General features: G+C 39.1%; 1 protein-coding gene and 1 pseudogene across 3 annotated transcripts in view; both read left to right on the top strand.

The window, feature by feature from the left end:
* The window catches only part of FCHO2 (FCH domain only 2), a 139020-nt gene that overhangs the window by 18481 nt on the left and 99966 nt on the right, over window positions 1-20573 (top strand). For both annotated transcript variants that reach the window (XM_011959278.1, XM_011959277.1), the window contains exons 3-5: window positions 12261-12335; window positions 13317-13458; window positions 13551-13703. In XM_011959278.1, coding sequence (XP_011814668.1) covers window positions 12261-12335; window positions 13317-13458; window positions 13551-13703 — 370 coding nt within the window. The remainder of the gene's footprint in view (window positions 1-12260; window positions 12336-13316; window positions 13459-13550; window positions 13704-20573) is intronic.
* On the top strand, window positions 19600-20503 carry LOC105524144 (annotated as a pseudogene). Its single transcript, XR_001003705.1, has one exon. The product of XR_001003705.1 is annotated as a CTD nuclear envelope phosphatase 1 pseudogene (transcript).

Raw genomic sequence — 20573 nt, 5'->3', positions numbered from 1 at the left:
CCCATTCTGTAGGTTGCCTGTTCACTCTGATGGTAGTTTCTTTTGCTGTGCAGAAGCTCTTTAGTTTAATTAGATCCCATTTGTCGATTTTGGCTTTTGCTGCCGTTGCTTTTGGTGTTTTAGACATGAAGTCCTTGCCCATGCCTACTTTTTGATGGGGTTGTTTTTTTCTTGTAAATTTAAGTTCTTTGTAGATTCTGGGTATTAGCCCTTTGTCAGATGGATAGATAGTAAAAATTTTCTCCCATTCTGTAGGTTGCCTGTTCACTCTGATGATAGTTTCTTTTGCTGTGCAGAAGCTCCTTAGTTTAATTAGATCTCATATGTCAATTTTGGCTTTTGTTGCCATTGCTTTTGGTGTTTTAGTCATGAAGTCTTTGCCTATGCCTGTGTCCTGAATGGAATTGCTTAGGTTTTCTTCTAGGGTTTTTATGGTTTTAGGTCTTACGTTTAAGTCTTTAGCCCATCTTGAGTTAATGTTTTGTATAAGGTGTAAGGAAGGGGTCCAGTTTCAGTTTTCTGCATATGGCTAGCCAGTTTTCCCAACATCATTTGTTAAACAGGGAATCTTTTCCCATTACTTGTTTTTGTCAGGTTTGTCAAAGATCAGATGGTTGTAGATGTGTAGTGTTATTTCTGAGGCCTCTGTTCTGTTCCATTTGTCTATATATCTGTTTTGGTACCAGTACCATGCTGTTTTGGTTACTGAAGCCTTGTAGTATAGTTTGAAGTCAGGCAGAGTGATGCCTCCAGCTTTGTTCTTTTTGCCTAGGATTGTCTTGGCTATACGGGCTCTTTTTGGTTCCATATGAAATTTAAAGTAGTTTTTTCTAATTCTGTGAAGAAAGTCGGTGGTTGCTTGATGGGGATAGCCTTGAATCTATAAATTACTTTGGGCAGTATGGCCATTTTCACGATATGATTCTTCCTATCCATGAGCATGGAATGTTTTTCCATTTGTGTCCTTTCTCATTTCCTTTAGCAGTGGTTTGTAGTTCTCCTTGAAGAGGTTCTTCACATCTCTTGTAAATTGTATTCCTAGGTATGTTATTCTCTTTGTAGCAATTGTGAATGCGAGTTCACTCATGATTTAGCTCTTTATTATTGGTGTATAGGAATGCTTGTGATTTTTGCACATTGGTTTTGTATCCTGAGAATTTGCTGAAGTTGCTTATCAGCTTAAGGAGACTTTGGGTTGAGACGATGGGGTTTTCTAAATATACAATCATGTCATCTGCAAACAGAGGCAATTTGACGTCCCCTTTTCGTATTTGAATACCCTTTATTTTTTTCTCTTTCCTGATTGCCCTGGCCAGAACTTCCAATACTATGTTGAATAAGAGTGGTAAGAGAGGGCATCCTTGTTTTGTGCTGAATTTCAAAGGGAATGCTTCCAGTTTTTGCCTGTTCAGTATGATATTGGCTGTGGGTTTGTCATAAATAGCTCTTATTGTTTTGAGATATGTTACACCAATACCTAGTTTATTGAGCGTTTTTAGCATGAAGGGCTGTTGGATTTTGTTGAAGGTCTTTTCTGCATGTATTGAGATAATCATGCGGTTTTTGTCATTGGTTCTGTTCATGTGATGGATTACATTTATTGATTTGCGTATGTTGAACCGGCCTTGCATCCCAGGGATGAAACTGACTTGATCGTGGTGGATAAGCTTTTTGATGTGCTGCTGGATTTGGTTTGCCAGTATTTTGTTGAGGATTTTCACGTTGATGTTCATCAGGGATATTGGCCTGAAATTTTCTTTTTTTTTGTTGTATCTGCCACATTTTGGTATCAAGATGATGCTGGCTTCGTAAAATGAGTTAGGGAGGAGTCCCTCTTTTTCTGTTGTTTGGAATAGTTTCAGAATGAATGGTACCAGCTCCTCTTTGTACCTCTGGTAGAATTTGGCTGTTCATCTGTCTGGTCCTGAGCTTTTTTGATTGGTAAGCTATTAATTACTGCCTCAATTTCAGAGCTTGTTATTGATCTATCCAGGGATTCTACTTTTTCCTGGTTTAGACTTGGAAGGGTGTATGTGTCCAGGAATTTATCCATTTCTAACAGATTTTCTAGTTTATTTGTGTAGAAGTATTTCTAGTGTTCTCTGATGGTGGTTTGTAATTCTGTTGGATCAGTGGTGATATCCCCTTTATCATTTTTTATTGCGTCTATTTGATTCTTCTCTCTTTTCTTCTTTATTAGTCTTGCTCGCGGTCTATTTTGTTGATCTTTTCAAAAAACCAGCTCCTGGATTCATTGATTTTTTTGAAGGGTTTTTCGTGTCTCTATCTCCTTCAGTTCTGCTCTGATCTTAGTTATTTCTTGTCTTCTGCTAGCTTTTGAATTTGTTTGCTCTTGCTTCTCCAGTTCTTTTAATTGTAATGGTAGGGTGTCAATTTTAGATCTTTCCTGCTTTCTCTTGTGGGCATTTAGTGCTATAAATTTCCCTCTAAACACTGTTTCAGCTGTGTCCCAGAGATTCTGGTACATTGTGTCTTTGTTCTCATTGGTTTCAAAGAACTTATTTCTGCCTTAATTTCATTATTTACGCAGTAGTGATTCTGGAGCAGGTTGTTCAATTTCCCTGTAGTTGTGCAGTTTTGAGTGAGTTCCTTAATCCTGAGTTATAATTTGATTGCACTGTGGTCTGAGAGACTGTTATGATTTCCCTTCTTTTGCATTTGCTGAGGAGTGTTTTACTTCTAATTATATGGTCAGTTTTAGAATAACTGTGATGTGGTGCTGAGAAGAACGTATATTCTGTTGATTTGGGGTGAAGGGTTCTGTAGATGTCTATTAGGTCTGCTTGGTCCAGAGCTGAGTTCAAGTCCTGAATATCCTTGTTAATTTTCTGTCTCGTTGATCTGTCTAATATTGACAGTGGGGTGTTAAAGTCTCCCAATATTATTATGTGGGAGTCTAAGTCTCTTTGTGGGTCTTTAAGCACTTGCTTTATGAATCCGGGTGCTCCTGTATTAGCTGCATATATATTTAGGATAGTTAGCTCATCTTGATGCATTGATCCCTTTACCATTATGTGATGGCCTTTGTCTCTTTTGATCTTTGTTGATTTAAAGTCTGTTTTATCAGAGACTAGGATTGCAACCCCTGCTTGTTTTTGCTTTCCATTTGCTTGGTAAATATTCCTTCATCCCTTTATTTTGTGCCTATGTGTGTCTTTGCACGTGAGATGGGTCTCCTGAATACAGCACATCAGTGAATTGTGAGTCTATCCAATTTGCGAGTCTGTGTCTTTTAATTGAGGCAGTTAGCCTGTTTACATTTAAGGTTAGTATTGTTATGTGTGAATTTGCTCCTGTCATTGTGATGCTGGCTGGTTATTTTCCCCGTTAGTTGATGCAGTTTCTTCATAATGTCGATGGTCTTTACAATTTGGCATGTTTTTGTAGTTGCTGGTACTGGTTGTTCCTTTCCATGTTTAGTGCTTCCTTCAGGAGCTCTTGTAAGGCTGGCCTGGTGGTGATGAAATGCTCAGCATTTGCTTGTCTATAAAGGATTTTATTTCTCCTTTGCTTATGAAGCTTAGTTTGGCTGGATGTGAAATTCTGGGCTGAAAAGTCTTCTCTTTAAGAATGTTGAAATTGGCTCCCACTCTCTTCTGGCTTGTGGGGTTTCTGCAGAGATACATGCTGTTAGTCTGGTGGGCTTCCCTTTGTGGGTAACCCGACCTTTCTCTCTGGCTGCCCTTAACATTTTTTCCTTCATTTCAACCTTGGTGAATCTGACAATTATGTGTCTTGGGGTTGCTCTTCTTGAGGAGTATCTTTGTGGTGGTCTCTGTATTTCCTGAATTTGAATGTTGGCCTGTCTTGCTAGGTTGGGGAAGTTCTCCCAGATAATATCCTGAAGAGTGTTTTCCAACTTGGTTCCATTCTTCCCATCACTTTCAGGTACACCAATCAAATGTAGGTTTGGTCTTTTCGCATAGTCCCATGTTTCTTGGAGGCTTTGTTCATTCCTTTTTATTCTTTTTTCTCTAATTCTTGTCTTCATGCCTTACTTCATTAAGTTGATCTTCAGTCTATGATATTCTTTCTTCCACTTGATCAATTTGGCTGTTGATACTTGTGTATGCTTCACAAAGTTCTCTTGCTGTGTTTTTCAGCTCCATCAGATCATTTATGTTCTTCTCTAAACTGGTTATTCTAGTTAGCAATTCCTCTAACCTTTTTTCAAGGTACTTAGCTTCCTTGCATTGGGTTAGAACATGCTCCCTTAGCTTAGGGGAGTTTGTTATTACCCACCTTCTGAAGCCTACTTCTGTCAGTTTGTCAAACTTATTCTCCATCCAGTTTTGTTCTCTTGCTGGTGAGAAGTTGTGGTCCTTTGTACTTGAAATCCGGGGCCCTGCTGGTGTAGGCACCCCAGGGAATCTCCTGGTCTGTGGGTTGTGAAGACCATGGGAAAAGTGTAGTATCTGGGCTAGAATGCACCATTCCTCAGAGCACAGTCCCTCATGGCTTCCCTTGGCTAGGGGAGGGAGTTCCTCAATGCTTTGTGGTTCCTGGATGAGGCGATGCCCCATCCTGCTTCTGCTGGCTCTCTGTGGGCTGCACCCACTGTTTAACCAACCCCAGTGAGATGAGCCGGGTACCTCAGTTGGAAATGCAGAAATCACCTGCCTTCTGCATTGATTCCGCTGGGAGCTGCAGACTGGAGCTGTTCCTATTCAGCCATCTTGTCAGCTGCCCCCTTATTGGGTTTTAAGAGTTTTTTGTGTATTTTGGATAACGGTCGTTTATCAGATGTGTCATTTGCAAATATTTTCTCACAGTCTGTGGTTTGTTTTCTCATTCTCTTGACATTGTGTTTCAAAGAACAGAAGTATTTAATTTTAAGGAAGTCCAGCATATCCATTATTTATTTCATGGATTTTGCGTTTGGAATACCTTTGGTATTGCAGTGCCTTTAGATATTGTGTCTAAAAAGTCATCACCATAGCCAAGGTCTGGTGTATTGGAGTGCCTTTAGATATTGGAATGCATTTACATATTGTTCTAAAAAGTCATCATACCCAATGTTGTCTAGGTTTTCTCCTATGTTGTCTTCTAGGGGTTTTGTAGTTTTATGGTTTACATTTAGGTCTGTAATACATTTTGAGTTAATTTTTGTGAAGGGTGGAAGGTCTGTGTCTGGATCCATTTTTTTTTTTTTTTTTTGCATGTGAGTGTCCAGTTGTTCCAGTACCATTTATTGAGAATACTATCTTTGTTCCATTGTATTGCATTTGCTCTTTTATCAAAGATCGGTTTAACACATTTGCTCTTTTTTTTTTTTTTTTTTTTTTGAGACGGAGTCTTGCTCTGTTGCCCGGGCTGGAGTGCAGTGGCCGGATCTCAGCTCACTGCAAGCTCCGCCTCCCGGGTTCACGCCATTCTCCTGCCTCAGCCTCCCAAGTAGCTGGGACTACAGGCGCCCGCCACCTCGCCCGGCTAGTTTTTTGTATTTTTAGTAGAGACGGGGTTTCACCGTGTTAGCCAGGATGGTCTCGATCTCCTGACCTCGTGATCCGCCCGTCTCGGCCTCCCAAAGTGCTGGGATTACAGGCTTGAGCCACCGCGCCCGGCCCACATTTGCTCTTTTGTCAGAAATCAGTTTACTGTATTATGTGAGTCTATTTCCGGGCTTTATATTCTGTTCCATTGATATATTTGTCTATTTTTTGGCCAGTAGCACACTCCTTTGATTTATTGTAGCTATTTTTTTTTTTTTTGAGATGGATTCTCTGTCACCAGGCTGGAGTACAGTGGTGCTGTCTTGGCTCACTGCAACCTCCGCCTCCTGGGTTCAAGTGATTCTCCTGCCTCAGCCTCCTGAGTAGCTGGGACTTACAGGCACATGCCATGATGTCTAGCTAATTTTTGTATTTTTAATAGAGACGGGGTTTCACCATGTTGGCCAGGATGGTCTCGATCTCTTGACCTCGTGATCCACCCGCCTCAGCCTCCCAAAGTGTTGGGATTACAGGCGTGAGCCACCATGCCCGACCTGTTTTTTTTTTTTTTTTTTTTTTTTAATACTTTTAAGTTCTGGGATACATGTGCAGAATGTACAGGTTTGTTCCATAGGTATACATATGCCATGGTGGTTTGCTGCACCCATCAACCTGTCATCTACATTAGATATTTCTCCTCATGCTGTCCCTCCCCTAGCTTTATTTTTTTTCTTTTTATTTATTTATTTTTTTTGAGACAGGGTCTCGTTCTGTCTCCCAGGCTGGAGTTGCAGTGCAGCGTCCACCCCTTGGGCTCAATCAGTTCTTCTCCCTCAGTCTACTGAATAGTTGGGACTGTACACATATGCCACCATGCCCAGTGTCTTTCGAAGTGACAGTACCTATTTTTTTTGTAGAGACAGGTTTCACCATGTTGCCGAGGCTGGTCTCAAACTCCTGTGCTCAAATGATCTGCCCACCTCTGCATCCCAAAGTGCTGGGATTTTACAGGCATGAGCCACTGTTCCCTGCCTGATTTATTGTAGTTTCATAATAAGTCTTGAAGTTGAGTAGTATCAGTCCTCCACCTTTGTTCTGCTCCTTCAGTATTTTGTTGACTCTTCTAGATGTTTTGCTGTTTTCAGTTTTTTTACTATTACCAAGTAATGTTGCCTTGAATAGTTCTACACATATGTCCTGGTATGCATATATATACATTTATATTGGGTATATACTCTGGAGTGGAATTGTGAGGCCATAAAGTATATAGATGTTCAACTCGAGTGACTAATACCAAAGAATTTTCCAAGGTGGCTGTATCAGTTTATACCACCTTCCATCCTTGTTTGAGAGTTCCAGTTGCCTTATGTTCTTATCAGCTCTTGGTATTGTCAGTCTTTTAATTTTAGCTTTTTTGGTAATAGTAGTATCTATCTCATTGTGACCTTAATTTGCATTTCTCTAGTGAGTAATAGGATATGTTTTTCTTTTTCTCTCTTCACAACGTGTCAATTATGTGAATTATTGAAATTTGGGTGTTAAATCAATTCCCCATTCTTGGTCTAAACACAATTTGGTGGAGATGTGGTTATTCATTTTATATGTTAGTGGATCAATTTGCTGCTATTTTGTGTGCAATTTTTACATCTATACTTGTGAGTGAGATTGGCCTGAACATTTTCTTTCTCTAAGTGTCCTTGTTAGGTTTTGGTATCAAAGTTTGTTGGCTTCATAAAATGAATTGGGGAGTATATCCTATTACTGTATTTTCTGCAAAAATTTTTGCAAGATTATTGTTTTTTCCTTATGTACTTAATAGAGTTTTCTGGTAAAGCCATCTGGGCTTGAAATTGTCTTTGTAGGAAGGTTTTAAATTACATATTTAATTTCTTTAATCATTACAGGACCATTCAGATTTTTTAGTTCTGTGAGTTTGAAAAGTTTTATTTTTCTCTGAATGTCTTAATTTTATCCCAACTTTAAGGTTTATTGCCAAAAATTTATTATTATTATTGTTATTATCTTTGAGACAGGGTCTCACTCTGTCATCCAGGCTGTAGCCTTGACCTCCTGGTCTCAAATGATCCTCCCACCCCAACCTCCCAAGTAGCTTGGGCTATAGGGATGTACCACCATGCCCAGCTAATTTTTGTATTTTGTTTTTGTAGAGATGAGGGTTCACCAGGTTGCCCAGGCTGGTCTGAAACACCTGAACTCAAGCGATCCTTCTGCCTCAGCCTCCCAAAGAGTCGGGATTACAGGCATGAGCTGTTGCACCTGGCCCGATTTCTGTATGTTACACTTGGTTGATATGCCTTTTGAGTCTCTTAATCTATAGCCACCCACCTCCTTACTTTTTGTTGTTGAAGAAACCAGATTATTTGTTCTAATAGGGCCCCATATCCTGGAATATGCTAATTGCATATCTATAGTTTATTAAATATCTTCCTTTATCCCTGAGTTTCCTAAAAATTGTCATTTAAATCTAGCAGCATGATCAAATTCTATTCAGTACTTTTTTTTTTTTTTTTTTTTTTGGACTGAGTCTTACTCTGTCACCCACGCTGGAGTGCAGTGGCATGATCTTGGCTCACTGCAACCTTCACCTCCCGGGTTCAAGCGATTCTCCTTCCTCTGCCTCCCCAAGTAGCTGGGATTGCAGGTGCATACCACCATACCCATCTAATTTTTGTATTTTTAGTAGAGGCAGGGTTTCACCATGTTGGCCAGGCTGATCTCAGACTCCTGACCTCAGGTGATCCACCCGCCTCAGCCTCCCAAAGTGCTAGGATTACAGGCATGAGCCACCGCGCCCGCCTCTAGTATTTTGGAAAGAATACTTCTTAGGTGGTGATGTGTACTTCCACCAGAGTCATATATTATCCAAATATAACTGTTTTATGATGTTAGTGGCCACTGGTGATAATAACCTAGATCTGTTATTTTATTAAGGATTTGCTTTCATTTATATTTTTGCTGGGTATAGAATTCCAGTTGGTAGATTTTTTTTTTAATTAATTTTTTTTGAAGATTGTTCTATTATCTACAGTTGAGATGTTAGCTATCGGTCTAGTTACTGGTTCTTTGAAGGTAACATTTGGTGGGGAAGAGTTTGGTTGCTTTTAAGATTTCTTTATTTTGTTCTTTCTCTTTTTAATTTTCAGCAGTTTTTACTATAATGTGACTAGGACCAGATGTAATTGTTTTTAAACAATTTATCCTCTTAAAGTTTGTTGAGCTACTTGGATCTGTGGTTTGATATCTTTTATCAGTTTTGAAAAATTCCCTGTTATTATTTCCTCAAATATTTTCTCTAACTCATTCTTTCTCTTTACTCATTTATTGGACTTTTCTTGCTTTGTCCTTTACATCTCTTCGCATTCTTTTTTGTCTTTCCGAACTTTAGTGTTGGATAAATTATTCTCATCTATCTTTTAATTAACTAAATCTCTTTATTTTTTTAATATTCCTTTTTTTCCCATCTCCCTTTTATGGTATAAATCTCGATATAGGTTATCAAATCAGCTGCTAAACCCCATCCAAGGAGATATTAATTTGGTGGTTGTATTTTCTAGATCTGTAATTTGCCTTTTTTTTTTTTTTTTTGCAAATTTGGTATGCTTTCTTCCACTTCTTAAAATTATTTCCAGTTCTGTACTGAAATTCTTCTTTTGGAGTCTCTACTTGAAGGGCATGGGATTTTTCTATGCTCTCTACCTTTAGTGGACCTGAACTCTTTTATTTTTGTCTCCCTTACCCTGTGAGGCTGAGAAAAGCTCTGTTTCACTTCTCAACTGATCAGTGACCTCTTTTGGATACCCTCCAGGAAGAAGTTGCCCCACATACCTGACTGACTTGTCTGGATACCCTTCTCTTGGATCTTTATTCTTAACTGCCCCTTAAGTTTTCTAATGCTTTTCAGTTACCTTGCCTCCACCCTCAACTTATCATGTTTTCTAAATTTTCCTCAGTGAGAAAAGTTTTTGTATCAATAATCTGATTCGCTATTACAGGTTAAGTATCCCTTATCTGAAATGCTTGGTACCAGAAGTCTTTTAGAATTAGGATTTTTTCAGGTTTTGGAGTATTTGCATATATATAACAAGTAATCTTGGGGGTGAGACCCAAGTCTAAACTTGGAATTTATTTGTTTTCTACACACCATATACTCACAGCCTGAAGGTAATTTTATACAATATTTTAAATATTTATACAATGTTTTAACTATTTTTCTTTTTCTTCTTTTTTTTTTTTTGAGACAGAGTCTCACTCTGTCACCCAGACTGGAGTGCAGTGGCATGATCCTGGCCCACTGCAACCTCTGCCTCCCAAGTTCACACCATTCTCCTGCCTCAGCCTCCTGAGTATCTGGGATTACAGGTGTGTGCCACCAAGCCCAGCTAATTTTTTTTGTATTTTTAGTAGAGACAGGGTTTCACTGCGTTAGCCAGGATGGTCTCCATCTCCTGACCTCATGATCCGCCCACCTCAGCCTCCCAAAGTGCTGGGATTACAGGCGTGAGCCACCACACCTGGCCTCTTTTAATAATTTTTCTACATGAAACAGAGTTTTGACTGAATTTTGACCATGACCTATCACGAGGTCAGGTGTGGAATTTTCTGCTTTTGGCATCATGTTGGTCCTCAAAAAATATATAGATTTTGGAGAATTTCTTATATTTTGATTAGAGATGCTTGTTTGTTTATTTATTTATTTGAGGCAGAGTTTCGCTCTTGTTGCCCAGGCTGGAGTGCAGTGGCATGATCTTGTCTCACTGCAGCCTCTGCCTCCTGGATTCAAGCGATTCTTCTGCCTCAGCCTCCCAGGTAGCTGGGATTACAGGCGCCCACCACCATGCCCAGCTAATTTTTGTATTTTTATTAGAAATGGGGTTTCACCATGTTGGCCAGGCTGGTCTTGAACTCCTGACCTCAGGTGATCCGCCGGCCTCAGCCTCCCAAAGTGCTGGGATTACAGGCGTGAACCACCGTGCCTGGCTGATGAGGGGTGTTTAATCTGTACTGGAAATTGAACCTCTTTACCTTGCTGTTAAACTTACCCATTGACATACTAATAAATATTAACTTTTTTGGATGAACAAAATATTACTCTTGTAGTAATAGTATTTTGAAATGACAGAAGAGCTTAAAGGAACAGGAAAGAGTCACAGTACCATCAGTGAGAGGCAGTTACTGTTAATATTTTGTTTTTGTTAGAGAGCTGGTTTTTGTGCAGATTCGGTTGGGGAAGAGTTTGGAGATGAGTTTAGATATTCTGAGTTTGAGGTGGTTCAAATATCTTAATTATGTTTGGGGTAGTTAGATATTGAACAGATGGGTTAGTGCAAGAGCAGTGTGAAGATCTGGATTTAGAAATTAGAAGCAGAAAGTTAGTTGGACCAATCAAAGTAAATGGAGAGATAATGGTGGTTGTAGAATGTTCCTCTATTAAGGGTAGCATACATTGAGAAGAGCCCGGCGAAAGGTAAAACTCTTTAAGTTTTGTAGTGTTAAGAAGGCCATACAGGCTGGGCGCGGTGGCTCATGCCTGTAGTCCCAGCACTTTGGGAGGGCAAGTGGGGCGGATCATAAGGTCAGGAGTTTGAGACCAGCCTGACCAATGTAGTGAAATCCTGTCTCTACTAAAAATACAAAAATTAGCTTGGCATGGTGGCAGGTGCCTGTAGTCCCAGCTACTCGGGAGGCTGAGGCAGGAGAATCACTTGAATCCGGGAGGTGGAGGTTACAGTGAGCCAAGATCATACCACCGTACTCCAGTCTGGGTGACAGAGCCAGACTCCATCTCAAAAATAGAACAAAAAGGAGGCCATACAAAATGTATATTCTGTATTTATAGGTGACATGTCTATAGGATAATTTGTATCTTTTAGAATTCTATATTTAATGGCTATGGATGTTTTTTACAGAATAAAATCTCATATGCTAAACGGTAGTTATATAAAACATAGTATTCTAGTGTGAAATATTTGCTAATATTTTAGATCTAATCACAAAATAAATTAAGCCATGAATGAAGTTCAGGATTTCAGACTTGATGATTCATATTTAATTTTGTGCAAATGACTGTCATTAATCTCTTGTTCTATTAAATGTGCATCCCACTGTTGAAGAATAATAAAACTAAGTACAACAAGGAAGTATTAAATACAAATGACACACTTATCACAGTGAACCAGCTTACAGAGAAAGAGAGAATACAAGAAGTAGCACTCTTATATTTCCTGTTCAGATAAGCATTGGTACTAAAGATAAAAAGAGTTGTGACTCCATTAAAATTTTTTCTGTGGCTGAGCATGGTGGCTCATGCCTATGATCTCAGCACTTTGGGAGGCTGAGTTGGGAGGATTGCTTGAGCCCTGGAATTCCAGATCAACCTGGGCAATATAGCGAGACCCCATCTCTACAAAAAAATACAAAAATTAGCTGGGTATTGTGGGGCATGCTTGTAGTGCCAGCTACTCAGGAGGCTGAGGTGGGAGGATTGCTTAAGCCTAGGAGGTCAAGGCTGCGGTGAGCTATGATCGTACCACTATACTCCAGCCTGAGTGAAAGAGCAAGACTCTGTCTCAAAAAAATTTGTGTGTGTGATATAAATTATTTTAGTTCTGTACCAGAAAGGACAGTTAAAGATAGGCCAGAAATTCATGACTACATATATGTACTTATTTTTAACATGTAATTTTTGAGGTATCTTTTTGTTTTTGCATTTTTAATTGTATTTTGATAACTTTGCTGTTTTTGGTCACTCAACAAGAGATATTATGATATGGATATTTGATTTAACAGAGCTACCATAGAGGAGGCATACTCCAGGTCAATGACAAAACTAGCAAAATCTGCAAGCAATTATTCACAACTTGGGTGAGTTAATTTCTTCCTCTTTTTCAGTGTTCATTTAGGCAAAGTTCTTGAGGATTCTAGGTTCCTATTGAGGACATAACAGTTCAAAAGCATAGTGAAATATATGCTTATTTTTAAAGTATCTGTGAATATTAATATATTCTTCACTCGATAGAAAATATAATTGAACTTGCTGAATCAGTCAATGTAGTCAAAAGTAAATGAAATTTATTTTTTCCCTTTTTAAAAATACTTATTCAATAGTGTTTGAGGTTATAAATGTTATCTTACGCACATGCAGTGTATTTATTCTGGTTGGCTGTTAAGTTCATTGAAATTCTGAGGCAGTGTAATAGTGATCTTTAAAAGCTCACTTAAGATAAACTTTATTGAAATGATTAAGATGCATTAAAAATGTCTCCTGTGATTTTATAGACTGTCATTAAATCTTCCTTTAAAAAATTTGTATGTATTCCTTGAAAAATGAAAATAATTAATACATTTAAAATGAGATGTGCTCATTGCCATAACAATTATGGAAAGAATAATTATCCAAAAATTGGACTTTTGAGTGTTTAAATTCACAGAAACTTTATTTTTGATGAAGCATTTTAAATAGAATACTTGTTTTAAATTGAAGTTTGATAACAGTTAATTTTTAACAATAGACAGTGATAGGCTTCTGATACAAGTTTAAACAACTAAATCAACTCAGAAATTAATATAATTAAGAGGAGTAAGAGTTGTGATAGTGTAATTTACCCATTTCTATATTCCTGAGGTCCAAAAATATAACCAATGATAAAAAAAACCAAATTTAAATAACCAATGATAAAAAAATTCAAGGTCAGTCTGTCAGTCATTTTATTCAGTATTTAAGTTTCATTTTTTGCCTAAATAAAGTTGACATATATACCACTATTGTTTCCATTGGTTCCTTATTAGAATCTTAATTTTCTTTTTTACTTTTAATAAGTTATTCCCATATTTTTATTTTCTTAGAACATTTGCACCAGTATGGGATGTATTCAAAACATCTACAGAGAAATTAGCAAATTGTCACTTGGATCTTGTTAGAAAATTGCAAGAATTAATAAAGGAAGTTCAGAAGTATGGAGAAGAACAAGTAAAATCTCATAAAAAGGTATCAGTTTTTTTCTTGTTAAAGAATTGATTGGTCACATATTGAATACTTTACAGTTCAGTCATTTTGATGAATCGTTTCATACTAAACAGACTAAAGAAGAAGTTGCAGGAACTCTGGAAGCTGTCCAAACCATTCAGAGCATAACTCAGGCCCTCCAGAAATCCAAGGAAAATTACAATGCCAAGTGTGTAGAACAGGAGCGTTTGAAAAAAGAAGGAGCTACACAAAGAGAAATAGAAAAGGTAATCATGATAAAAATAACGTATCTGTGGTTTCAAAGCACCTTGACATACAAAATTGCATTTAATATTTAGATCAAACTCAAAATTATCTTATTTTAAAGATGAAGACACTGTGCCTTACAGTCCTAGTGATTTACCCAAGTAAAACACACGAGATTTGTCAAGTATGTTGTCTGTGGTCAATAGGTTAGCAAGCACATAAGAAACAATGATTGATTTGATACGGAGTTTTGCTCTCGTTGCCTCGACTGAGTGCAGTGGCACGATCTTGGCTCACTGCAGCCTCTGGCTCCTGGGTTCAAGTGATTTTCCTGCCTCAGCCTCCCAAGTAGCTGGGATTACAGGCTCATGACACCACATCCAGTTAGTTTTGTATTTTTAGTAGAGATAGGGTTTTGCCATGTTGGTCAGGCTGGTCTCGAACTCCTGACCTCAGGTGATCTGCCTGCCTTGGCCTCCCCAAGTGCTGAGATTACAGGCATGAACAACCATACCCAACAAAAAAACAATGATTTTTTTAAATGTTAGTGACACATTTTCAGGATATTTTTGTAGTAACATAATTGATGGGGTAATTACTTTGTGTAAAATTTAACCATGAGGTAAAATTGTTTTGAAACAAGATTTTGGTATATTTAGAAAGATATAGGTACTTGCACATAATCTTTAAACTTGTGGTGATTTATTGCTGACTTTGAGCACATTTGTGTAGCATTGTGGTAAACCACAACCTTTTCTTCCATTTATGTTTTAATGGAAAGTAGCTTTTTTTTTTTCTCCTTTCAAAACAGTTTAACCATTTACTTATTTGATGTGGTATATCTCACTTAAGAATGAGCCCTGTGGAGCAATAATTTTGAAAGCTTTGTAAAACGTTTGAAATATCCGGTAAAAAAAGAAAACCAAAGTGTACCAATAGTTTGATTATGACTGTAAAAGGGCTGTGTATTTATATACTTTTACATGTTTAAATGCACAGATACTTTATTTTTGATGAAGCTGTTAAACGGAATAATAGTTTTACATTGAAGTTTGATAATAGAGTTAATTTTTAACAATAGATGGTGATAGAAAGCCTTCTGTTACAAGTCTGGGTAACCAAATCAACTCAGAAATTAATATCATATAATTAAGAGGGGCTGTTAAAGACTTGTGATAATGTAATTAATCCATTTCTATATACCTGAGGTCCAAAATATTTTAAACAACTAACCAATGAAATATGATATATGACCATACATGGGCAAAAAACTAGAAGGGAATGTGGAAAAATGAAAATAGGTGATTTAGAATTTGGAGCAATAAGGCACATGATCTCAGGACCTTCTGGGGACTGTGTCACAGATGAAAAAAATGAATTTGGAGCAATATATTGTTTGTATAGTAAATAAAAATTGGATTTGTATAATAAAAATTGAGAGGGGTGAAAATGAGACACAGTAAATTCATGGTTTGAAAACACCCTCTGCTTCAGACATAGCAATTATGAATAAAATATAAAAAGGGACAACAAAATAACAGGGTCCAAAAAGAATAATATTTTATCTCTGTGGACCAGAATAGAGGAGAAATCCAAAATGGCACGTAGAGATTGATTATGCAAGCTGTTGAACTCAAAAGTCCTAAAGTGGGCAGTGGAATTTGGCTCTTATGTGGCAAAAGGGACTAAAAGCTCCCCTCTTGGGATGAGGTACAAAGAGGCTGACTCATTGCCTAAAACTATAGATGGGGAGAAAAGAAGGCTCTTGGGTTGCTGACAAGAACTAAAGCCTTATTGGAAGTTGGGGATTTAGGGACACAGATACAGAGACACAATCCTGACTTGAAATCAAGCCAAAGAACCATTTCATGATGATTTTGGCCGTATCTACAATATTCTTGCAGGGAAGTAATTAAAAATTACCTTCATAAGACTGAAATGAAATTGGGGCCTTGGAGGGGTGGCAGGAGATAACCTGAAAACTGCTTGGGGATGGGTGAGCATAAAGTATAAAGCATAACACAATTCTAGGAGGTACCATTTATGTTTTATTCTATGAATGTTCAGCAGTACTGATGGAGGGAGAGAAGAGAAAAGAGGGCAAAATCCAAAAAAAACTCTTCTGAATGAGCAAACAACCAAAATTGTGGAGCACACCTAAGAAATCTAATACTAGAGCAACCAATAAATTCAATAATTGGAATAAGAATTTACTCCAGATGAAATTTAAATTTATAAAAAATGAACAAAAACAATGTGTCTTGAGGATGTTCGAATAAACATAAACTTACATTAAAGAAGATTAAGAAATTAAACGTAATGAAACAATCTACTAGATAGAAAAAAATCCAGCTAATTAGAAACTTAGAAATGAAAAATATGGTTATTGAGCTTTTTAAAAAGCAATAGAGAAAAGAAACTTTAGACTTGATACAGTGAAAGAATGAGTTTTGAAGATAGTATGGAGGGACCTTACCCAGACCATAGTAGGAGAAGCAAACGTTACCAACATTCATCTAATACTAATTTCAGAAGGAAAAAAATGGAGGAGATGGAGGGACAAGTAATATTTGAAGAGTTAACAGCTCAAAATGTTTCAGAATTGAAGAAATTCAAGAGCCCTCATATTGAAAGTACATTGTAGGTATTAAGTAGGTTAAATAAATTCAGACCTAGGCCTCAGAGAAAAAGAAAATGGAGGGTTTTTTTTCCTCATATGAAATCAGAATGCATTTTCAGTTGATGGTATTGTATAGTCGTTGATAAGATAGCTTTTATGGTGTAGTTTAATTGCCTGTGCAAACTTCGTTGCATGATTGGACAGCTACAATGCTTTGATATTTCAGTTAACAGACCATTTAAGGACCATTTGAGGAAGTAATGGCTTTGATTATAGTCTGAAAATCTTTTAGTGATACCTTTTGGTAAGATCAAGTGCTTGGGAGAAAATCTGAAGATAATAATGGAGCACTTTAAAGAAATGGTCTGTCAACCGACAAAAACAAGCAATGAGGAAAGGATTCCCTATTCAATAAATGGTTCTGGGATAACTGGCTAGCCATATGCAGAAAATTGAAACTGGACCCCTTTTTTACGCCATATACAAAAATCATCTGCAGATGGATTAAAGACTTAAATGTAAAACTCAAAACTATAAAAACTCTGGAAGACAATCAAGGCAATACCATTCTGGACATAGGAAGGGGCAAAGATTTCATGACAGAGACACCAAAAGCAATTGCGACAAAAGCAAAAATTGACAAATAGGATCTGATTAAACGTAACGGTTTCTGCACAGCAAAAGAAACTATCAAAAGAGCAAATAGCCTGTAGAATGGGAGAAAATGTTTGCAAACTACGCCTCTGACAAAGGTCTAATGTCCAGCATCTGTAAGGAACTTAAATTTACAAAACAACCCTATTAGAAAGTGGGCAAAGGACATGAACAGGAACTTCTCAAAAGAAGACATACATGCAGCCAACAAGCATATGAAAAAAGCTCAACATCAACATCACTGATGATCAGAGAAATGCAAATCAAAACTACAATGAGATACCATCTCACACTAGTCAGAATGACTATTATTAAAAAGTCAAATAAGAGATGCTGGCAAGGTTGTGGAGAAAAGGGAATGCTTATACACTGTTGGTGGGAGTGTAAATTAGTTCAGCCATCGAGGAAGGCAAGTGTCTGGTGATTCTTCAAAGAGCTAAAAACAGAACTACCATTCACGCCAGCAATCCCATTACTGGATATATCCCCAAAGGAATATAAATCGTACCATAAAGACACATGCATGTGAATATTAATTGCAGCCCTATTCACAATATCTAAATGCCCATCAGTGACATTTGATAAAGAAAACGTGGTACATATTCACTGTGGAATACTGTGCAGCCATAAAAAATAATGAGATTATGTCTTTTGTGGGAACATGGATGGAGCTGGAGCCCATTATTTTTAGCAAACTAATGCAGGAACAGAAAACCAAATATTGCATGTTCTCACTTATAAGTGGGAGCTAAACAATGAGAACACATAGAAAGAGAGGAACAACAGACACTGGGACCTACTGGAGGGGAGAGGGTGGGAAAAAGGAGAGGATCAGAAAAAAATACCTATCAGTTACTGTGCTTATTACCTGGATGACACATAAGCTGTGCACCACACCCCCGTGACACACAGTTTACCTGTATAACAAAAGTTCACATGTTCCCCTGACCTAAAATAAAAGTTATAAAAGGAAATGCTTTGTCAGTAAAGAGAAAACTCAAAATAATTTGAAAGAAATAATCATAATACATGTAAATGTGTTAGACTCCTGGCGTGGTTTGTTTTCTGTTGCTTATGACAGAATACCTGAAACTGGGTAATTATTATTATTATTATTATTTTTTTTTGAGACAAAGTCTCACTCTGTCACCCAGGCTAGGGTGCAGTAGTGGCATCTCAGCTCACTGCAACCTCCAACTCCCGAGTTCAAGCAATTCTGGTGACTCAGCCTCCCGAGTAGCTGGGATTACAGTTGTGTGCCACCTCGCCTGGCTAATCTTTGTGTTTGTAGTAGAGATGGAGTTTCACCATGTTGGCCAGGCTGGTCTTAAACTCCTGACCTCAAGTTATCTGCCTGCCTTGGCCTCCCAAAGTGCTATGAGCCACCATGTCTGGCTTGAAACTGGATAATTTATAAAGAAAGAAATTTATTTTTTACAGTTATGGAGGATGAGAAGGACGTCCAAGGTTGAGGGGCCACATCTAGTGAGGGCCTTCTTGCTTGTGGGGAGTCTGCTGAATTCTTAGAAGGTGCAGGACCTCATATGAGGGGACTGAGTGTGTTTAGGTCTCTCTTCCACTCCTTATAAAGCTGTCAGTCCTATTCCCATGATAATCCATTGATTCATGAACCCATTAATCCATTAATAGATTATTTATGAGGGCAGAGCCCTCATGACCGAATCAGCTATTAAAGGCCCCACCTCTCAGTACCGCCACAATGGGGATTAAGTTTCATAAACATTGAAACCATAGCAGCTCCTCTAATCATAGATCAATTGTCAAATTGAAAAAAAAAATCCTGTTGGCCAGGCGTGGTGGCTCACACCTGTAATCCCAGCACTTTAGGAGGCCAAGGCAGGCAGATCACCTGAAGTCAGGAATTCAAGACCAGCCTGACCAACAGGGCGAAACCCCTTCTCTGCTAAAAAAACAAAAATTAGCCAGGTGCAATGGCGGGCGCTTGTAATCCCAGCTACTCGGGAGGCTAAGGCAGAAGAATCGCTTGAACTTGGGAGGCGGCGGTTGCTGTGAGCCAAGATCACACCACTGCACTCCAGCCTGGGCAACAAGAGCGAAACTCTGTCTCAAAAAAAAAAAAAAAAAAAAAAAAAAAACGAAAATTCCTGTATGTATTTCATATAATGGGACACAATACAGTAGTTTAAATACTACTCTTGCACAGAAAAGGGGAAAGAATAGATTGAGTCTTGAAGCTAGGTGATGGATTCACATTAAAAAAGAATGATATGTATTAACGTGAGTAAATGTAAAAGGCATAATGAACAAGAAAAACTTTCAAAAGGATTTGTAGAATTTGATGCCTTTTACATAACCTTTAATTCTCTGTAAAGAAAAAAAAAAGCTATTGACTCTGCTTTCCCCCCTCCCTTGCCCCTTTATCCTTGCTCCCTCCCCTACATTCCCCTCCCCTACTCTCCCCTCCCCCAATTATCCTTCCCCTTCCCTCCTGGTCTCCGAGGACCCAATCCTAGCCCGACGTGTCTTGGCCCGCAACTTCTTGGCCCGCAACTTCCGGGAAGCTGTTGGCGCCGCTCCCAGCCCACATGGGCCCCCTCAGGCTGCCCATGCCTGTCCGCCAGCTCCCCGCCTGTCCGCCAGCTCCCGGTTCCGCTGGGCGACTTTCTGAGCCGCTTGCTCCGTGCCCCTCTCTGCAGCCTCTCCTGCCACTCGGGGCTGCTGTTCCCCCTCCCGGCGACGGGGAGCTGACGGAGCTGTGCCGCGGGGGGCCCCCGGGGCCGGTGGTGCCCGCAGTGCCAGGGTCATCAGGATGATGCGGACGTGGTGTCTGCTGGGGCTGCGCACGTTCGTGGCCTTCGCCAACAAACTCTGGCAGATCTGCACGGTAATTCAGCATCAAACTGTTCGATATGATATCCTCCCCTTATCTTCTTGTCCCGGAATCAGTTAGGTGAAGAGGAATATCCTCGTGCTGGATCCGGATGAGAAGCTTATTCACTCTCACCATGATGGGGTCCTGAGGCTCACAGTCCGGCGTGCAACGCCTCCTGACTTCATCCTCAAGGTGGTAATAGACAAACATCCTGTGCGTTTTTTTGTACATTAAAGGCCCCATGTGGATTTCTTCTTGGAAGTGGTGGGCCAGTGGTGGGAGCTGGTGGTCTTTATAGCAAGCATGGAGATCTATGGCTCTGTTGTGGCAGATTTACTGGACAATTAGCAGAAGCATTCTTAAGAGGAGATACTACAGACAGCACTGCACTTTGGAGTTGGGCAGCTACATCAAGCACCTCTCTGTGGTCCACAGTGACCTCTCCAGCATTGTGATCCTGGATAACTCGCCAGCGGCTTACAGGAGCCATCCAGACAAGGCCATCACCATCAAATCCTGGTTCAGTGACCCCAGTGACACAACCCTTCTCAACCTGCTCCCAATGCTGGATGCCCTCAGGTTCACCATTGATGTTCGTTTGGTGCTGAGCCACAACCTTCACCAGTATAGGCTCTGGTGACAGCTGCTCCCCCTTCACCAGAGTTAGAGTTGGGGGGAAAGGGAGGGCGAGCCCTTGGGATGCTGTTTGATGCCCTATCCAATGTGAGGACTGCCTGGGCAGGGTTTGCCCCTCCTACCCCT

This window comes from Colobus angolensis, unplaced genomic scaffold (assembly GCF_000951035.1).
Source record: "Colobus angolensis palliatus isolate OR3802 unplaced genomic scaffold, Cang.pa_1.0 Scaffold49, whole genome shotgun sequence".
In the NCBI taxonomy this organism is placed as follows: Eukaryota; Metazoa; Chordata; class Mammalia; order Primates; family Cercopithecidae; genus Colobus; species Colobus angolensis.
Note: the sequence above shows the minus strand (reverse complement) of the source record. Positions and strands in the feature narration are given on the sequence as shown.